At 63.7% G+C, this 12,954-nt stretch overlaps 1 protein-coding gene across 1 annotated transcript in view; it reads right to left on the bottom strand.

Annotated features, from left to right (window-relative positions):
* Positions 1-5,970: 5,970 nt before the first annotated feature.
* STIM1 (stromal interaction molecule 1) overlaps positions 5,971-12,954 on the bottom strand; it is a 52,427-nt gene continuing 45,443 nt past the window's right edge. The window contains exon 7 of the mRNA XM_036384295.2: positions 5,971-8,955. Coding sequence (XP_036240188.2) covers positions 8,394-8,955 — 562 coding nt within the window. The 3' untranslated portion in view covers positions 5,971-8,393. The remainder of the gene's footprint in view (positions 8,956-12,954) is intronic.

The raw sequence follows: 12,954 nt of genomic DNA, 5'->3' as shown, positions 1-12,954 counted from the left end.
ACACCGATCCCGGCCCTCATCCCGATATTGTCCCCGCTTTCCCCCGGGAATCGCCGCCGCGCTGGGGAACAACGGGAATCCTGCCCGCTTCAAAGATGGCGGCGCCAGCGCTCCCCTCCCAGCCGGGGAGGAGCCGGAGGGACAGGACGGGGCTGAGGGCGCCAAAGACAGAGCCCGCCGAGGGACAAAACAGCTCGAACTGAAACGCCAAAACAGTAATTATGTTAAACTTAATTATCCTGAATCAAGGCCCAGGCGTGATATGTGTGATTAAACTTTGGGTCCCACTGCCCAGGGAGCTGGTGGGGTCCCTGTCCCTGGAGGTGTCGAAGGAACAGCTGCCCAGGAACATCTGACGCTCTGCTGTGGAACGGGCCCAGAGCACAGGAGATGCAGGGAAGGAGCTGAAATTACAGAAAGTTCTGTCCCAAAAGCAGCAGAGCTGCACCTGCAGAGCCTCCAGCCCTGGGACACCAACAGCAGGAGCAGCTGGAGCTGCTGGAGAGAGCCCAGTGGGGCCACAGGGCTGGAGCCAGGCTGGGAGAGCTGGGATTGTCCAGCCTGGAGAGGAGAGGCTCCAGGCAGAGCTCAGAGCCCCTGGCAGGGCCTGCAGGGGCTCCAGGAGAGCTGCAGAGGGACTGGGGACAAGGCCTGCAGGGACAGCACCCAGGGAATGGCTGCCAGTGCCAGAGGGCAGGGCTGGGTGGGATCTTGGCAATGAGGAATTGTTCCCTGGCAGGGTGGGCAGGCCCTGGCACAGGGTGCCCAGAGCAGCTGGGGCTGCCCCTGCATCCCTGGCAGTGCCCAAGGCCAGGCTGGGCACTGGGGACAGTGGGAGGTGTCCCTGCCGTGGCAGGGGTGGGAAGAGATGATCTTTAAGGTCCCTCATAGCCCAAACCATTCCATGGATCTGCAGGTCCCGTGAGGGCTCAGGGCAGCAGCACCGAAGCCCTGCTGAGGTTTCTGTGCAGAACCCAGCCCCAGACACCGTCAGTTCCTCCCCAATCCTGCTCTGAGTGTCCTGGGAAGCAGGAGCTGTGGCACTGGGGAGCCCAGGCTGGCAGGGAACGCCTCCTGTCTGTGGTTTGCAGCCTGCGAGGTTCCCCCTTCCCCACGCTGGGGGGAACAGGAGGCACAGCTAAATGTGGCACCACACCAGAAATGCTGGGGTTTGCTCCATGACAGGACAATGAACCATCAACCCTTCGGCTGAGGCCGATCCTGAGGGGCTCAGAGAGGCATCCCAGGGCTCAAAGGGGCTGGAAATTCAGTTTTTTATTGCTTGTGGATGGGCCTCTGTCCCTTCCGAGGTGAGGGCGTTGGTTCCATTCAGATGCCAAGTTCAGATCCCAAGCCAGACACCACTGGGGGTTCCTCAGCCCCCAGGGTGGGTGGGAAGGTGCCCAATGCACCAGGTGAGCCTGGTCCTGCTCAGAGAGAGCCCCCCCTCAAAGATGGAACACAGGGAATGTTTGGAACTGACCAGGAAATGGGAATGAAGCTGGGCTGGTGCCTCTTTCACTGGAAAAGGGCCTACAGAAGGAAAATAATCCCAAATGGCATTTTGGGCTGGCTGGAGCCCGAGCTGCACTCATAGATGTTTGCCCTTCAGTTCTCCTCTGAGTTTTGCTCCCCTGCTCTGAAAGCAGGAGTGAGTGGAGCAGTGGGTTCATTTCTGAGGTGGCTGCAGAGGAAAGGAAAGCCATGGTGCAGCCCCAGGACAGCTCCCACAGGAGGGCCCTGGGCAGGAACCGGAGCCATGCCACCACCTCTGAGCCCTGTCCACCTGTCCTGAGCCATGCCTGGATGTGCTTGCTGAGCCCTGTCTGGGTGTGCTGAGCCCTGCCCGGGTGTGCTGAGCCCATCCCGGGTGTGCTGAGCCCATCCCGGGTGTGCTGAGTCCTGTCTGGGTGTGCTGAGCCCTGTCTGGGTGTGCTGAGCCCTGCCCGGGTGTGCTGAGCCCTGCCCTGGGTGTGCTGAGCCCTGTCTGGGTGTGCTGAGCCCTGTCTGGGTGTGCTGAGCCCTGCCCTGGGTGTGCTGAGCCCATCCCGGGTGTGCTGAGCCCTGCCCTGGGGGTGCTGAGCCCTGTCTGGGTGTGCTGAGCCCATCCCGGGTGTCCTGAGCCCTGTCTGGGTGTGCTGAGCCCTGCCCTGGGTGTGCTGAGCCCTGCCCGGGTGTGCTGAGCCCTGCCCTGGGTGTGCTGAGCCCATCCCGGGTGTGCTGAGCCCTGTCTGGGTGTGCTGAGCCCTGTCTGGGTGTGCTGAGCCCTGCCCTGGGTGTGCTGAGCCCATCCCGGGTGTGCTGAGCCCTGTCCTGGGTGTGCTGAGCCCTGCCCTGGGTGTGCTGAGCCCTGTCTGGGTGTGCTGAGCCCTGCCCTGGGTGTGCTGAGCCCTGTCCTGGGTGTGCTGAGCCCTGTCTGGGTGTGCTGAGTCCTGTCCAGGTGTGCTGAGCCCATCCCGGGTGTGCTGAGCCCTGTCTGGGTGTGCTGAGCCCTGTCTGGGTGTGCTGAGCCCTGTCTGGGTGTGCTGAGCCCTGCCCTGGGTGTGCTGAGCCCTGCCCTGGGTGTGCTGAGCCCTGCCCTGGGTGTGCTGAGCCCTGCCCTGGGTGTGCTGAGCCCTGCCCTGGGGGTGCTGAGCCCTGCCCTGGGGGTGCTGAGCCCTGCCCGGGTGTGCTGAGCCCTGTCTGGGTGTGCTGAGCCCTGCCCTGGGTGTGCTGAGCCCTGCCCTGGGTGTGCTGAGCCCTGCCCTGGGTGTGCTGAGCCCATCCCGGGTGTGCTGAGCCCTTCCCGGGTGTGCTGAGCCCTGCCCTGGGTGTGCTGAGCCCTGTCTGGGTGTGCTGAGCCCTGCCCTGGGTGTGCTGAGCCCATCCCGGGTGTGCTGAGCCCTTCCCGGGTGTGCTGAGCCCTGCCCTGGGTGTGCTGAGCCCTTCCTGGGTGTGCTGAGCCCTCTCTGGGTGTGCTGAGCCCTGCCTGGGTGTGCTGGGCCCTGTCCGGGTGTGCTGAGCCCTGCCCTGGGTGTGCTGAGCCCTGCCTGGGTGTGCTGGGCCCTGTCTGGGTGTGCTGAGCCCATCCCGGGTGTGCTGAGCCCTGTCCAGGTGTGCTGAGTCCTGCCCTGGGTGTGCTGAGCCCTGTCTGGGTGTGCTGAGCCCTTCCCGGGTGTGCTGAGCCCTGTCCAGGTGTGCTGAGCCCTGTCCGGGTGTGCTGAGCCCTGTCTGGGTGTGCTGAGCCCTTCCCGGGTGTGCTGAGCCCTTTCCGGGTGTGCTGAGCCCTGTCTGGGTGTGCTGAGCCCGCTGAAGATCCCCTGGATGCCCGCGTGGAGGCAGCCGGCCCTAATGAGCGCTAATGAGCGCCAGGCTAACGAGGAGCTCCCCCAGGGGCTGCGGGGTTTCAGTGACCGCCGAGGCTGTGCGGAGCTCTGCCCCTGGAGCGGCCGCTGCTTTTGCCCAGGGAAATGTGCTTTGTGCTTTTCAGGGAAAACACGGGCACTGGGGGCCGCAGGGAGCGGGATCTGCCCCCATGAGGGTGAGCTGAGACAGGGAGTGTGCACAGGGACATGGCAGGGCACAGCCCGTGGGATGGCTGCTGTGCCACTATCCCTTGGGATAACTGCTGCTGTCCCTGTGCCACCATCCCATGGGATAACTGCTGCTGTCCCTGTGCCACCATCCCGTGGGATAACTGCTGCTGTCCCTGTGCCACCATCCCGTGGGATGGCTGCTGCTGTCCCTGTGCCATCATCCCGTGGGATGGCTGCTGCTGTCCCTGTGCCATCATCCCGTGGGATGGCTGCTGCTGTCCCTGTGCCACCATCCCGTGGGATAACTGCTGCTGTCCCTGTGCCATCATCCCAGGGGATAGCTGCTGCTGTCCCTGTGCCATCATCCCATGGGATAACTGCTGCTGTCCCTGTGCCACCATCCCGTGGGATAACTGCTGCTGCCCCTGTGCCATGATCCCGTGGGATAACTGCTGCTGTCCCTGTGCCACCATCCCAGGGGATAACTGCTGCTGTCCCTGTGCCGCCATCCCATGGGATAACTGCTGCTGTCCCTGTGCCACCATCCCAGGGGATAACTGCTGCTGTCCCTGTGCCACCATCCCAGGGGATAACTGCTGCTGTCCCTGTGCCGCCATCCCATGGGATAACTGCTGCTGCTCCTGTGCCACCATCCCATGGGATAACTGCTGCTGCTCCTGTGCCACCATCCCAGGGGATAGCTGCTGCTGTCCCTGTGCCATCATCCCGTGGGATGGCTGCTGCTGTCCCTGTGCCACCATCCCGTGGGATGGCTGCTGCGGTCCCTGTGCCACCATCCCAGGGGATAACTGCTGCTGTCCCTGTGCCACCATCCCATGGGATAACTGCTGCTGTCCCTGTGCCACCATCCCATGGGATAACTGCTGCTGTCCCTGTGCCACCATCCCATGGGATAACTGCTGCTGCTCCTGTGCCACCATCCCAGGGGATAACTGCTGCTGTCCCTGTGCCGCCATCCCATGGGATAACTGCTGCTGTCCCTGTGCCGCCATCCCGTGGGATGGCTGCTGTCCCTGTGCCACCATCCCAGGGGATAACTGCTGCTGTCCCTGTGCCACCATCCCATGGGATAACTGCTGCTGTCCCTGTGCCACCATCCCATGGGATAACTGCTGCTGCTCCTGTGCCACCATCCCAGGGGATAACTGCTGCTGTCCCTGTGCCGCCATCCCATGGGATAACTGCTGTCCCTGTGCCACCATCCCATGGGATAACTGCTGTCCCTGTGCCACCATCCCAGGGGATAACTGCTGCTGTCCCTGTGCCATCACCCCGTGGGATGGCTGCTGCTGTCCCTGTGCCATCATACCAGGGGATAACTGCTGCTGTCCCTGTGCCGCCATCCCAGGGGATAACTGCTGCTGTCCCTGTGCCACCATCCCATGGGATAACTGCTGTCCCTGTGCCACCATCCCAGGGGATAACTGCTGCTGTCCCTGTGCCACCATCCCAGGGGATAACTGCTGCTGTCCCTGTGCCGCCATCCCAGGGGATAACTGCTGCTGTCCCTGTGCCATCATCCCATGGGATAACTGCTGCTGTCCCTGTGCCATCATCCCGTGGGATGGCTGCTGCTGCTCCTGTGCCATCACTGTCCCCCAGCCCAGCTGATGCCACCCATGGATCCCTTTGTTTGTCCTGGACACGTCCTGCACCTCAGAGGTGACTCTGGGGCACTCTGGGAGCAGGACCCAGCTCTGGTCCCTCAGTTTGGGAAGGACCTTGGGACCCTGAGCACATGCAGAGGGGCCAAGGAGGCTGGAGAGGGGCTGGGAACACAAACCCTGTGAGGAAGCCCTGAGGGAGCTGGGGGTGCTCAGCCTGGAGCAAAGGAGACTCAGGGCTGCCCTCCTCACTCTGCACAGCTCCTGAAAGGGGCCTGGGCTCAGCTGGCCCTGGGCTCTTTCTCCAGCAGCACTGACACACCCAGAGCACACAGCCTCGAGCTGCACCAAGGGAAATCCAGGCTGGACAGCAGGGAAAAGGTTTTTCCAGCAAGGGTGAGAAAGTTCTGGAATGGCTGCCCGGGGAGGTGGTGGAGTCCCCATGCCTGGGTGTGTTTAACAAAGCCTGGATGTGGCACTGGGTGCCAGGGTTCAGTTGAGGGGTTGGGCCTGGGCTGGACTCCATGGCCTTGAAGGTCTCTCCCAACCTGAAGCAGTTTGGGGGTGGCTGCCTGTCCCTGTCCCAGCTGCCAGCAGTGTCCCCATGGCAGCGGCAGTCCCAGGATGTCCCCAGGGTGGATCCACTGTGCCTGTGGATCCAATTCCCACAGGAGAGCACGATGGCAGGGCCCTGGTGCAGGGGGCAGCCAGGGTGTCCCTCTGTCCCCACCGGCCTGGCCAGGAACACATCCCCAGCAGGTGCCAGTGCCCTGACCCCGCTGTGGTGGAAGCCTGGCAGGGGCTGCAAGAAGAGAGCAGCAGCCATGGGCTCGTAAAATAGACTACATGCTTTATTGGATTGAAAAGTTTTATGAAATGACAAAAAACAAAAAACAAAAACCACCTTAAATCAAGAGTTGGCAGATGTGTCAACGGTTGCCGTTTGGTGGATCCCCAACCCCTTCTCCAGAAACATCCACAGGTCTCTGCCACCACAAGCAGCTCTGGCCCCGACCCCGCTGGCCCTGCTCCCGGGGGGCCCTGCCTGTGACAGCAGGGTGCCCACAAACTGGGGTACCCAGAAATCAGGGTGCCCAAAAACTGGGGTGTCCACAGATCAGGGTGCTCACAGATTGGAGTACCCATAAATCAGGGTGCCCATAAATCAGGGTGCCCACAGATCAGGGTACCCATAAATTCAGGTGCCCACAAATCGAGGTGCCCACAGATCGGGGTGCCCACGAATTGGGGTGCCCACAGATCAGGGTGTCCATGGAATCGGGGTGCCCAGGCAGCAGCCCTGTTGTGGGGCTGAGCCCACCGCCCCGTCCCCAAGGATATGCAGGCACTTAAAGTCATTGAGAGGAATTTTTCACTAATCCCAAAGCAACAGTGAAATCGTTTAACTCCCGCCTACGGAACAAAAAACACCTTTGTAGCCCTTCCTGAATTGTCAAGACACAAATATATTACTCTGGCATAAAGCAAGGCCCCGGGGGCTCTCGGCATCTGGCCCGGCCTCCTCTTCTTCCTCCTCCCCCCATCGTGCATCTTCCTCTGCCTCGGCAGGAGCAGCCCCTGCCCACCCCAAGGATGTGTGGGACGGTGGTCTGGGGACGGAGGGGGTGCTGAGGACAGGGACCCTGGGCTGGGGGGTTCTGTGGTGCCAGGGAGCCACCTCGAGTGGGGTGGGAAGGGGCTTGGGGGTTCCCCTGGCAGCCCCGGGGCTGGGGGATGCTCCTGGAGGAGCTGGGAGAGGGGGGTCAGGGATGGGACAGGGCCCAGGGTGGGGCAGAGCTCATCCCTCGGGGTGGGGCTGGGCCCACGGATGGGGCAGAGCTCATCCCTCAGTACTCAGCCCTGGGAACGGGGCAGGCCCCATCCCTCGGGACAGGCTCGGCCCTCACAGGGAGTGGGCTCAGCCACAGCTGCTGCCCTCAGTGGGGGCCCCGCAGTGGCCGGGGCTGTGCTGGGGACACACCGAGGTGAGCCGGGGGCTGTGAGCAGCAGGATGTGACCCACAATGTGCTGAGGGAGGACAGGAGGACGGACCGAGCCCCGGGTCAGGCTGGCACAGCCAGGGACACCCTGGCGTGTGGCCCCAGGGCAAGGGGGACACTGCCTGTGTGGGGGCACAGAGCCCCCAGCGCCCGGCCTGCTCCAGGGGAGGGCCCTGTCATGGTCCTGCCCCCCAGGCACGGCCTGTCCCCTGCCCTGAGAGCCCTGCTGTGTCCTGGTCCCTCCCTCTGGCCCTGCCCAGCCGGGACAGGGGACACAGGACAGGGGACAGGCCCTGCTCCCGGGAGCCCCCTCCTCTCCTCTTCGTGTGGATGTGGCGGCTGGACTGGCTCTGCACCAACACCCCTTGGGATGGTCCTTCCCTCCCTGTCCTTGTCACCAGGGCCCTTCCCTCCCTGTCCCTGTCACCAGGGTCCTTTCCTCACTGTCCCATTCACCAGGGCCCTTCCCTCCCTGTCCCTGTCAGCAGGGTGGTTCCCTCCCTGTCCCTGTCACCAGGGTCCTCAGCCGGGTCCCGGGCACGGCAGGTTCGGAGCAGTGCAGGGCACCGGGGAAGCACAGCCCGGGCCAGGCGTGGGTCCCTCCTGCCCCGTGTCCCGACCTTCCCCGGGCACCGGGCAGAGCCGTGCGGGGACAGCCCCGTCTCCGCGGCCCCCGGGGGCACCGGGAGCACACAAGTACCGGCGGCAAGGGCAGAGTCCTCCTCTGCTCCTGCGCAGCGAGAGCTGCTCGGGACGGGATCCCCTTCCCAGGGGCGCAGCCGAGGGGCCGGGGTGGGAAAGTGACTCGGAGCAATGAGGGAGAACCGCTGCGAGCGGAGTCAGCGCAGGGGCAGCGCGGAGCGGCCCCGGCCCGCCCTCAGCCTGTGCAAAAGTCGGAGGAGGCAGGAAAACAAATTAATAACAACAATAAAAAATAAAATTAAAAAAAAAAATAAAACCACATTGAAACCAAACCCAAAGGCCGCGTGGCTGAGCAGAGCAGGAGTAACTGGAAGCCATGCACAGCAAAGCCGGACCGCAGCGGTCGGAGGGAGGGCAGGGGCGGCTCTTCTCGCGGGGAGCCGGCGGCGTCGCGCTTCTCGTCTCGGAGATGAGGAAATAAATAAGTTTAAATAGCTCCTCCCGTGCCGGCGCCGGGGTGACTCGGGGAGCGGAGGGTGCCGGGGCCGCGCTGCGTTGCCGGTGCACGGCCGGCCCCGGGCCCGGCGGGACGCGTCCGGGGGTCTCCCCCCCTACTTCTTGGGCTTCTTGAAGATCTTTAGGGGGAACTTTTTCTTGCTCTGGCCGAGGTCAACCTCGTCGCCCGTCAGGCTGCTGTCCTCGTCCCCCGGGCTCTTCTTGGCGGCCAGCTGCGGGATGCGGGTGTTCCTGGCGCCGCTGGGCCGGCAGTCAGAGATGGGGGAGGGGGTGTCGGGGTCGGTGGAGCTGGGGCTGTGCGACCGGGACGAATCCGAGTGGCTGGGCTTGCCGGCCGTCGGGTGGTGGCTGATCTCCCCCAGGCTGGAGGACTTCTCCATGCCGTGGTTCACCGTCATCATCTTCTTCATCGCCATGGGGCTCTCGGGCAGCCGCTCCTGCAAAGCCGCCAGGGCGGAGGGCTCCCCGTGCCGGCTGCCGCCGTTGGGCGTGGGCGCGCCGGGGCCCGGGGGCCCGGGGACAGCCTCCTCCATGGACCTGGTCAGCAGCGTGGGCCGGGCAGCCAGCAGCTTGGGCGCCGAGCTGGGGATACGCTGGTGGTCGCTCAGGTGCGGGATGGAGGAGTCGGAGTCGCAGCGAGTTAAATCTCTGCGGTGGAGAGCGCCGGGAGAGAGGGGTCAGTGCCCGCCCGGCCCGGCCCGGCCCCGCACGCACGGATGGCAGCAGCGGCTGAGAGACCCCAGTGACCCCGAGAGCGGCTGGCACTGAGCCCCTGCCCACCCGGCCCCGGCTCGGCCCCTCTCTGTGCCCCAGGGTCGGGGATCCCTGAGCCGGGGGCTCACCTCGAGCAGCTCGAGGGAGCGAGGACATGGAAATGGGATGGAGGCTCAATCCTCCCCATGGATCCCAGGGGATCCCTCAGTGTGTGATAGGATCCATTGCTCCCCATGGAGATCCCTCAGTCCAGGACAGGATCCATCCTCCCCCTGGATCCCAGAGGATCCCTCAGTCCAGGACAGGATCCATTCCTCCCCCTGGATCCCAGAGGATCCCTCAGTCCAGGACAGGATCCATCCCTCCCCCTGGATCCCAGAGGATCCCTCAGTCCAGGACAGGATCCATCCCTCCCCCTGGATCCCAGCTCCCCCCAGACTCCCCGGGGGTCCCTCAGCCATTGCCCCATCCGTGTGTGCCCACGCCCCCCGGGCCCCCCGCCCCTGCCCCTTGCCTGGCTCAGCCGGTGCCAAGCTCTAACCCCGGTGGGAGGAATTGGAGCTTGGCCATGCCCACACGAAGCCATGCCCAGCCCCGCCGCTGCACGAGGTTTGTGCCCAGCCTGTGCCTACCGGTGACGGCCCACGGGGCTCCAGAGCCCTCTGGAGAGTGGGAGGCAGGAGCACGAGGGAAATGACAAGTCACAGCTCGCTCCTCCCGGCTGGATGCTGCTGGCCCCCTCCCCAGGGCCCCTGTGCAGGTGCCAGCCTGCCCGGGCAGCGGGCCAGGGGTTCCAGTGCTGCCCACGGAGCCCAGAGCATGGGCAGAGCTGCCCCCGGGCAGGGGATGGGTGAGGGGCCCCGGCCCTGCCCACGCACAGGAGGGAGCAGCGGAATGGGAGGCAAATGGAAAGGGAAGGAGCAGGGGAAGAGAAGCGAGAGGCGGTGGGAAGAGGTGGGAGGTGCTGACCTGTCCCTCGCCCTGGAGCCCCCCGATCTCTGCTCTTGGCACAGACCCCTGCAAATAGGTGAGCAAACCTGCCTGGCACTGCACAGATCATCTCCTACGGTACCACCATCAACATCAGCCTGGAGGCAGCCAAAGAGACCGGCAAGACAAGGGAAAACCTCCTCAACAGAGCTGGAGACATCCAGGGAGAACTGCAGAGATGTTCAGGAATCCCAGACTGGTTTGGGTGAGAAGGAACTGGGAGGACCACCCAGTGCCCCCCTGCCATGGCAGGGACCCCTCCCACTGTCCCAGTGCCCAGCCTGGCCTTGGGCACTGCCAGGGATGCAGGGGCAGCCCCAGCTGCTCTGGGCACCCTGTGCCAGGGCCTGCCCACCCTGCCAGGGAGGAAATTGTTCCTGATATCTGATCTAAACCTGTAGGTTTTCAGTGTGAAGCCATTCCCTGGGTGCTGTCCCTGCATGCCCTGGAAATTGTCTCTCTCCAGCTTTCCTGGGGCTCCTCCAGGCCCTGCAAGGCCACCCTGAGCTCAGCCCAAAGCTTCTCCTGTGCAGGTGAACAATCCCAGCTGTGCCAGCCTTTCCTCCCAGCAGAGCTGCTCCATCCCTCTGCCCATCCTGGAGCCTCCTCTGGGCTCTCTGCAGCAGCTCCAGCTCCTCCCTGGGCTGGGGCAGCTCTGCAGGTGGGAAATCACCTGGGGGGCACAATCCCAATCCCTTTCCTCTGCCCACCCTGTGGGATCAGCCCAGGGCGCAGGGATTTCAGGTCCCAGTGCTCATGGCCAGGCTCTGTGGAGCTTCTCCCACCAATCTCCAGCTCCTTCTCCCAGGGCTGCTCCCAGTCCATTCTCTCCAGGCTGTGTTTGTGCTGGGATTGCCCCCAGCCAGCTGCAGGCCTTGCCCTTGGTCCTGCTGAGCTGCACGAGGCTGGCAGGGTCCCAGCTCTCCAGCCTGCCCAGGTGCCTCTGGATGCCCCATCCCTTCCCTGCAGGGTGTGCCCACAGCACCAGCTCTGTGTCACTGCCAGGCTGGGGCTGCCCTGGATCCCTGTCCATGCCCTGGATCCCTGTCCCTGCCCGGGATCCCTGTCCCTGCCCTGGATCCCTGTCCCTGCCCAGGATCCCTGTCCATGCTCTGGATCCCTGTCCCTGCTCTGGATCCCTGTCCATGCCCTGGATCCCTGTCCATGCCCGGGATCCCTGTCCATGCTCTGGATCCCTGTCCATGCTCTGGATCCCTGTCCCTGCCCTGGATCCCTGTCCCTGATGATGTTGCCCAGCACTGGTCCCAGTCCTGGCCTTCTTCATGCTCTCACAAGTGTGGCACACGTGGAGTCCTGCCTGTGCTGGGACAGGCCCAGAACCTTCCTCGTGCTGAACAAGAGCATTCTTTACAGAACCCATGGAATAAAGCCGGGACCTCGTCCGCAGCTCCAGGGAACACAGAGAGGAAATGAGGATCCTGTGGGTGGCTGGCCTTCCAGCCCTGGATCTAGTGGGGGAGCCAGCTGTGCAGAACACCTCAGCTCTCCTCCTGCCCAGCAGCAAGGAGCCCTGGGCATGCTGGCATTGTCCTGTCCTCGCCTGGAGCCCAGCCTGGCTGGTGTCTGAGCCACATCCCGGGTGAGAAGCTGGGAGAAGGAACAAAAGCCCAGTGGTGCGAGATCCCAGGGGATTCTGATGTGGGCAGCTGGAGCCTTCAAGGGACACAAGTGCCATCATCACTGTCACTGAGCTCCGGGGACACCAGGGAGATACTGCAGAAGGTCACTGTCATGGCTGGTGGCCCATGGCTGTCAAGTGGGGTAATGGGATAGCTGGGGTAACAGGGATAGCTGTGGTAACTGGGATAGCTGGGGTAATGGGATAGCTGGGGTAACTGGGATAGCTGGGGTCCCAGCAGGGCTGGAGAAGGAGCCAGGCTGTGGGGCAGAACCTTGGCACAGGAATGGTGCTGGGCAGTGCCAGGGTCAGGGCCAGGCAGGATTGGATCCTGGCAGGAATGCAGGGCCCACTCTGGACTCATGGAGGGGGTGGGAGAGCCCTGAGGGACCCCACGTGCCCTGGCTGGGGATGGGGGCACAGCAACACCTGCTCCCTTCACAGGCAATGCCCCAGCTCCACCAGAGAACCTTCTCCAGGAAATCCAGTCCGTCCCTCTGCCTGCCACAGTCCCACAGGGAGAGACCCGGGTCAGGGCCCGTGATAGAAATCCTTTCTAACAGCAAGAGGGCAGCAGATACTGCAGAAAATGGATTTTCTTCCAACTGAGGAGACTTCAAGGATGTGTGAAGAGGTGAGTGTTCCCTGCTGGGCTCCATGGAGCTGCTCCCTCTCCTGCAGGCCTGGCAGGTTTCAATGCAGCAGGGGCAGCAGAGGACAACAGCAGATGGAGAGCCATGCTCTGCTCCACGAGGATCTTCTGTCTGGAGAGCAGAGTGGGAACCCTCCCAGGACAGCTGGTCCCACACTGCAGGAGCCGGGCAGGGCCTCGGTGACACCAGGGCCACCGTGTCACCTCCTGGGGCCGCTCTGGCTGCAGCACAGGGTCCGTGTCCCCGCTCCTGGGGTGGCTGTTCTCTGGGATCCTCACCCTGGAGTGGTGTGCACCACATGGGTTCCACCTCCTGGGAGCCCCAGTTCATCCCTCTGGACTCATCTGGGGGCACTGAAGGAGCTGATGCCCAAGAGCACACAATTCCCAAATATTCCTACTCTGCTCATACACAATCCCTCCAGCTGCAAGTCAGGAATATATTCCTGAAGGACACAGGGAGGAGCTGGTGACAGCAGCACCCACCAGAGCAGCAGAGTGCCCACCCCGCTGTGCCAGGCTCTGGGGACATCCTGGCACGCAGGGCACAGCCACCACAGCAGGGACAATCCAAGGGACACCTGGCACAGGGACCTCCTGCATTCCTGTTGGGGCCCACGGGACGATTTTGGGAGCTGAACACCAATGGCCAGGAACTTCT

The sequence above is a fragment of the Molothrus ater genome, chromosome 2 (genome assembly GCF_012460135.2).
Source record: "Molothrus ater isolate BHLD 08-10-18 breed brown headed cowbird chromosome 2, BPBGC_Mater_1.1, whole genome shotgun sequence".
NCBI classification, from domain to species: Eukaryota; Metazoa; Chordata; class Aves; order Passeriformes; family Icteridae; genus Molothrus; species Molothrus ater.
The sequence above is the reverse complement of the archived record's forward strand: the minus strand, read 5'-3'. Positions and strand labels throughout refer to the sequence as shown.